General features: G+C 41.0%; 1 protein-coding gene across 1 annotated transcript; it reads left to right on the top strand.

The window, feature by feature from the left end:
* The first annotated feature begins 1,982 nt into the window (after positions 1 to 1,982).
* Positions 1,983 to 7,157, top strand: LOC137331722 (extracellular calcium-sensing receptor-like). Its single transcript, XM_067995708.1, has 5 exons — positions 1,983 to 2,249; positions 3,758 to 4,594; positions 4,821 to 5,048; positions 5,994 to 6,117; positions 6,250 to 7,157. Exons 1-5 carry the CDS (start codon positions 1,992 to 1,994, stop codon positions 7,155 to 7,157), a joined length of 2,355 nt encoding a protein of 784 aa, XP_067851809.1. The 5' UTR covers positions 1,983 to 1,991.
* The last annotated feature ends 310 nt before the right edge of the window (positions 7,158 to 7,467 follow it).

The raw sequence follows: 7,467 nt of genomic DNA, 5'->3' as shown, positions 1-7,467 counted from the left end.
ACTGGACTACACCAGGTGCTCTACAAGCAGTGCTAGCTACCAGAATATCCCATGTGATCTACAACCAAAACCATATATACCCATTCCAAACATGACCGTGGTGTAAAATAAATGAATCAGTGCTTCCATAAATGTGCTCTCAAACAATCCTACCCTTGCTGTGTCGTTGATTACTGTTGAGAAATGGTAGGTACATGGAATCCCCACGATAAATTATTAATACATGCCGGGTGAACAACCATCATGTCAATCACACAAAATCTGATTAAGCTCAATAGTACAGGGACAAATAGCCTCAAGCATTTTACAATAATCTACCTAATCATTATTTCACATCACGCCTGTTTAACCAGGGAGGCTGAAACCTCTTTGAGTTATTCAGATGGGACCATGATAACTCGTTAAATATTGCTGCAATCCTGCCACGCAGCTTTCTCGCGAGTATATAAATAATCTTTCAGGCAAAGACTTGCAATGTATTCTTCAGTGGTCTTGAGAAAGTGATTTGGCTTTTATCATCATGCAGCCGTCTTCCATTTGGATCCTTCTGTTCCTCTTCTCAATCAAGAAGTTGAGATCAGCAATTCAACCTACATGTAAACTGAGGGAAAAGTTCAACCCTGGAGTTTCTGAAGATGGAGATATTGTCCTGGGCGGTTTATTTCCAATGCATTTCAAAACAGCTCCAGACTATAACACATTTCACTCTAAACCTCAACAAGTTCGCTGCCTTCAGTAAGTAATAATTAAAATATATTTATCGGTCAATTTAAAAGTACCACATTAGGGATAGAAATGTTTCACTAAATACGTTAATTGCTTGATTTGCCAAATAACTTGCAACACTTGAATCGGAGTAGTCGTTATACATAAATTTATATAGTTCCTTGTCTGCCGAAGTATTGTGGGGTTGGTGGGGGAAATTGTGTAAGTGGAACGGAGGTAGAGTGGGCGAACAGACGAGTCATCAGGCAGAAGACTGTCGGTATCAAAGTCAAAACAGAAAGTACACCAAATACTAGAATTCCACCAGCTACAATAGAAAGACTAATCAATACTTGAAGATGAATTCTACTTTGGTAAAAAAATAAAATGAGATTTTAAAAAGCCCAACCGAGCTGATAGTCGTAGATGGTGGATCCCGACGGAAGGTCGAAACCGAATCATTAATCTTTTTCGGTCTTTTAGTTGCTGTCTGAGCTGATGTGTATTTCTAACATTTCCTGTGTTTATTCTTGGGTCTTGGAAAACTGTGTACTCCTGATCTTATACATTCTTGTTTTCATTGTTCCTGGGCCTTTTACTTGCGTTTTGCATTTTTTTTCCTTTTTTCTCTCCTTGTTTCCTTTTCTCTTTTTTCACTTTGCTTCCTCATTAATTTGTTCTGCCTGGGCTAAATCTCTAGTTAGAGGAACTCAATAAGCAGGTCACATCTTCTTCGAAATAAGGTAAGAAATATGTTTGGCCAGCAGCGCAAAACGGGCGGTAGAACATCGCCCGCTCGTAATACTGCCCGCCCGATATTCAGTTCGATTGACTTCAATAGAATTAAATATCAAGTGGAGCCTGTAACATGCGGCCGATGCGAAACCATCCAAGACGGATTTCTATAAATCTCCCTGTTGAATTTCAAATAGATCAATCTGGATAAATCCGAAAGGATGACCCAAGGTACCTTGGTTGCTGTGTAAACTCTGGAAATGAAATATATTCAGTCAGTGAAAAGTACAGAACGTGAAAATACAGTTTAATTAGGGGAAAGGGACAGATTTACAGAATCGGTAAACTAATTTACCCTTTTATAGTAAAATGTGGTTGTATATGTGTAAAATACATTCACTTTTGTTGCAACATCCTATTAAACTGTACCGCCTGCGTCCTGCAAAGGACACGCCTAACAATTTTGTATCCTGATAGCTGTGCTTTCATAATCAGTATGTCAATGTGTGTTTAATAGATTAAAACAAAGTGGGCTGCGATATGTACAAACGATGATCTTCGCAATAGATGAAATAAACAGGAATCCGGAGCTTCTTCCTAATGTAACTCTGGGCTATAGGATCTTTGACAGCTGCCATACACTTTCTGAATCGATTAAAGGAGCCCTCAAATTACTGAACGAGGAGGATGGGACTGAATCCAGCTACAGGTGCGCTGCACTTCCATCAGTGCCCATCGTTGTGGGAGATGTAGGATCTTCACAGTCCATTGCCGCTTCACGGGTGTTGGCTCCTTTCGGTATTGGCCTGGTAGGGTTTGTTAATTAACTTCACGTAAATTACGTTTACTGAATGCCCCTTATACACCTAACAAGTGCATTCTTCAAGTAAAAAGATTTACCTAAGGATTGATTATAAAAGTTTTTTGGAACGAAATATCCGGGCGGCTGGGTTTGGTTTGTGCTGTATTACACGTAGTATTATTCGGCAAAATTTTAAGCGAAATCGTTCCTCTTACCGAAGCCGACGTGGATCATTGCGCACAATCACAAACGACATAACAACTTGTGATATAAGAAACAATAGAATCATATAATCGTGAGTAACATATCACAGGAGATTTTTCAATTGACTTGGAAAGTTTCAGTTTCAGATTAACTCGATTTCTCAGTAGCTCCCGTACTGACATTCGTTTGGTGTGAGAAATTGTTCGATTTCGAATGAAATTAAGGGGGGAATTTTGACTTTGGATAATGGATCAAATAGGACCTACCTTTAGGAATCCGTCCTGACTGATATAGACTAACTCATATTTCTCCAAGTGTTTGGTATTTAATGCCTATTAGAGAGTCTAATAGCTTATCAGAAACTTCTATAACATGCCTATAATTTCGTGGTTTTTCTTTCTGTTCTTTCTTTTTGGAAAGATAGGTCAGGTTTTACACCCTCCACTTTAGGCAAAATTCCCTCTCAGACAGAATTTGGAAACATTACAGTCAATGGTACTATTACTTTTTCCCAAGCAACCGTCGGAATTGCCGGTTGTATTTTTTTTTATTCGTTCATGGGATGTGGGAGTCGCTGGCAAGGCCAGCATTTATTGCCCGTCCTTAATTGCCCTGGAGAAGGTGGTGGTGAGCCGCCTTCGTGAACCGCTGCAGTCCGTGTGGTGAAGGTTCTCCCACAGTGCTGTTAGGTAGCGAGTTCCAGGATTTTGACCCAGCCACGATGAAGGAACGGCGATAAATTTCCAAGTCTGGATGATGTGTGACTTGGAGGGGAACGTGCAGGTGGTGTTGTTCCCATGTACCTGATGCTCTTGTCCTTCAAGACGGTAGAGGTCGCGGGTCTGGGAGGTGTTGTCAAAGAAGCCTTGGCGAGTTGCTGCAGTGCATCCTGTGGATGGTACACACTGCAGCCACGGTGCGCCGGTGGTGAAGGGAGTGAATGTTTAGGGTGGTGGATGGGGTGCCGATCAAGTGGGCTGCTTTGTCCTGGATGGTGTCGAGCTTTTTGAGTGTTGGTGGAGCTGCATTCATCCAGGCAAGTGGAGAGTATTCCATCACACTCCTGACTTGCGCCTTATAAATAGTGGAAAGCTTTGGGAGTGAGTCACTCAACATAGAATAGCCAGCCTCTGACCTGCTCTCGTTGCCACGGTATTTAAGTGGCTGGACCAGTTAGGTTTCTGGTCAATGGTGATCCCCGGGACGTTGATGGCGGGGGATTCCGCGACGGTAATGCCGTGAATCATGAGATCCCGGCGGTTTGAGAAATATTCTTGATCTTTGTAACTAAAAATGTGCATTAACTTCCAGATCAGCTACTCTTCCTCCTGCACCTGTCTGAGTGATAAACGCGAGTTCCCAACTTTCTTCAGAACAATTCCAAGCGACGCCGTTCAAATCAAAGCGTTGGTCAGACTGGTGCAGCAATTTAAATGGATTTGGGTTGGGATTGTAGCAGAAGATAGTGATTATGGCCGATTTGGGATATTGTCCTTTATCGAAGAAGTTTCTAAGTTTCAAACATGCATCGCTTTTATTGAGTTTCTCCCTCCTGAACGTACCAGAGCTAAATTGCTTCAGGTTACAGAGACCATTAAAAAGTCATCTGCTAAGGTCATTATAATATTTTCTGTTGAGCGCGATGCATTGTCTTTGGTAACAGAACTCAGACTGCAAAACATTACTGACATCCAGCTGATAGCGAGTGAGGCCTGGGTCACAACAGTCCGTTTGTGGACAGCGGAAACTCGGGATATATTGTCTGGAACAATCGGGTTTGGAATCAGGAGAGCGGAAATTCCCGGACTGAGAGAGTTTCTAGTCAAACTCCACCCTTCAACAGCACCAGACAATCCGTTTGTAGAAGAACTCTGGCGGGAAGTTTTTGGCTGCAGCGTCAAAATCTCAAATCAGAGTCTTGAAGAAAACACATCACCGTCTCCTTACAAACGGTGCACAGATTCAGAGAGCTTGGAGACCATTGAGACTACATATACCGATGTGTCCCAGTTAAGATTTTCGTACAATGTGTACAAAGCGGTATACGCTGTAGCTCACGCCCTTCATAATTTAAAGTCGTGTGAAAATGGGAAAGGCCCATTTCTCAACAAAACATGTGGCCAAAAATCAAAGATTCTACCCTGGCAGGTGAGGAAAGATCCGGTCATGCCCGAAAGGTAAAATAGAATCTATATTTCTAAACAAAAAAAGTTATTTAAAAGGGTTGTTAAAAGTCAAAATAACCATTCTGCAGAGGTTTCTAATAGCGATGTGGTTTCTTTTTGCCTGTGTCGAAATAATTCACCAGAAATGCTGCGGACCATCGGATATTTTTATGGTGATGTAACATGTGATTGTTTTGTCGTGTTTGAAGCTCTTACACTATCTGAAGGAGGTGCGTTTCACCAACTTCTTTGGAGAGGAAATAAGCTTCGATAAGAACGGAGATCCCATCGCTTCCTATGATCTGGTAAACTGGCAGGAGCGCGCTGATGGGTCAGTTGAGTTTGTTAAAGTTGGTTATTACGATGCGGCGTTACCTGCAGGGAAAGAACTCGCGTTGGATGAAAGTGGAATCGTTTGGCATGGACCCGAAAACAGGGTAAGGAGCTTTTCTAATTATGAGACAATATTTTCAGTTGGCACCTTTTGATTTTTTTCCCGAATATATTTGATCGCACATCACCCACTTGCCTAAGCATCCATCCGTCTATCACTAGCGTACCGTGGCTGCAGGACGATCTTCAAGATGCAACTGGTCAATGCTCTTTCGGCAGCACCTCCCAAACTCGGGACCACCTAGAACGACAAGGGCAACATGGGAAAACCATCTCCTCCAAGTTCCTCTCCAAGTCACACACCGCCCCGAATTAGAAATATATCGCTGTTCCTTCATCATCGCTGAGTCAAAATGCTGGAACTCCCTACCTAACAGTATTGTAGGCACCTTCGCCACACGGATTGCAGTGGTTAAAAATGAAGGCCCACCGCCACTTTTTCAACGGCAACTAGGGATGGGCAATAAAAGTCAGCTTGCCAGTGATGCCCACATCCCGAGAATGAATTTTAAAAGTTTCCCTATACAATAATTTGTTTTTCTTGACAGGTTCTACTGACGTTATTTATTGGTTTGATAGCATTTGATTAATTTATTAAATTTTCATCGCAGAAAATCCAATGAGAAATAGGTGAAAATGAAGATGTATCTTATCGAATAAATCGGGGGGAAAATTATTGATAAAGTCGGAGAATTGATTTCTACTTTGAAGTTACTCGATACGCTAGCCAATGTTTTCCGATCTTTTCCTGACTCAACATAATATCCCTAACATTTTCGTGGCGTTTTATCAACTCCACCCTTTTTATCACAACTGTACAGTCCAATACTCCATTCATAATAATCAATACATTAGAAAATGTAATCACCAAAGCAAAGGAAAAACTCTGACTGCAAAAAGGTTAAATAATCCATGCAATAAATCTGGCATGTTCAAAGTGAGTGTTAAATGTGGACTGAGCTTCAGAGCAGAATGTTCTATCTCCACAGGTACCAGTATCAGTATGCAGTGACATTTGTCCTGTGGGGACAAGAAAGGGCGCTCGAAAAGGTCAGCCTATCTGCTGCTTTGATTGTTTACCATGTTCTGACGGAGCAATCAGCAACCAAACAGGTATGTAACATTGATCAAATAAATATACGTTCCAGGGCAAGAATTAGCATGCAGTACAGGCTGATGATCAAAATAATTAAGATTAATATTGATTTCTGCAATTGATGCTCAATATACCTGCTTCTTCCACAGAATCTACAGAATGTATCAAATGCCCTATAGATTATTGGTCCAATGACAGAAGAGATCAATGCATTCTGAAAGAAATTGAGTTCCTCTCTTTTCAAGACAGCATGGGCAAAACACTCACGGCGATTTCACTGTTTGGAGCTTGTATCACAGGAGCTGTTGCAGTTGTTTTCTTATATTTCATAAACACTCCCATTGTAAGGGCCAACAATTCGGAACTGAGTTTCCTTCTGCTAATCTCATTAATACTGTGCTTTCTGTGCTCTATTGCATTCATTGGACAGCCATCACCATGGTCATGTATGGTACGTCATACTGTGTTCGGAGTTAGCTTTGTTCTGTGCATTTCCTGTATTCTTAGTAAAACTCTGGTAGTCCTGATGGCATTTAAAGCAACGCTGCCGGCCAGCAATGTGATGAAATGGTTTGGACCCACACAACAAAGATCAATTGTCTTTCTCTGTACATTGATCCAAATTATAATATGTGTGACCTGGTTGCTGTCATCTCCCCCAGTCCCAGCAAAAAACACCAAGTATCAAAGTGCAAAGATTATCCTTGAGTGTGATGTGGGTTCCACGGTTGCTTTCTGCTGTGTGTTAGGTTACATCGGGCTCTTAGCTTGTATGTGTTTAATTTTAGCTTTCTTGGCCCGAGCGTTACCGGACAAGTTCAATGAAGCTAAATTTATCACCTTCAGTATGTTCATTTTTTTTGCAGTTTGGGTAACTTTTATCCCCGCTTATGTGAGCACTCCCGGGAAATACACGGTCGCTGTGGAAATATTTGCAATTTTAGCATCGAGCTTTGGGCTGCTGATCTGTATTTTTGCTCCAAAGTGTTATATTATCTTGTTAAAACCAGAAGAGAACACCAAAAAGCACCTGATGGGTAAACATGTGCAACCTTAACTTGTTAAATGAGACTTTAAAACTCAGGAACTTCAAGGCTGACATGACTAAAAGTGTACTTAATAATTGGGTGAAAGTAACAAATGTTCTTAATTTGAATAAATGAGAAATGAGACCACAAAGTCTTTATTGTAAGCTTTAAATAATTCAGCTATTAGCAACTTTTGTGTATTTTGGAATATTGTCAATAATTGCAGCTAAAAAATCAAATGGTTCCAATTATCAACAAAACAATGGTTCCAATTATCAACACATTCACACTTTTGTTAAGGATTTAGGAAGAAATGATGGAAAGGTCAGTCTCCTATAT

This window comes from Heptranchias perlo, chromosome 13, assembly GCF_035084215.1.
Source record: "Heptranchias perlo isolate sHepPer1 chromosome 13, sHepPer1.hap1, whole genome shotgun sequence".
NCBI lineage: Eukaryota > Metazoa > Chordata > Chondrichthyes > Hexanchiformes > Hexanchidae > Heptranchias > Heptranchias perlo.
The sequence above is the reverse complement of the archived record's forward strand: the minus strand, read 5'-3'. Positions and strand labels throughout refer to the sequence as shown.

What these genes read in the sequence shown, in the direction of transcription:
- LOC137331722 (XM_067995708.1), top strand. Translation starts at nt 1,992, where the DNA reads ATGATCTTCGCAATAGATGAAATAAACAGGAATCCGGAGCTTCTTCCT. An exon ending in CAAAGATTCTACCCTGGCAG is followed by an intron (nt 4,595 to 4,820) that starts GTGAGGAAAGAT and finishes TCGTGTTTGAAG; the next exon opens with CTCTTACACTATCTGAAGGA. An exon ending in GGCATGGACCCGAAAACAGG is followed by an intron (nt 5,049 to 5,993) that starts GTAAGGAGCTTT and finishes CTATCTCCACAG; the next exon opens with GTACCAGTATCAGTATGCAG.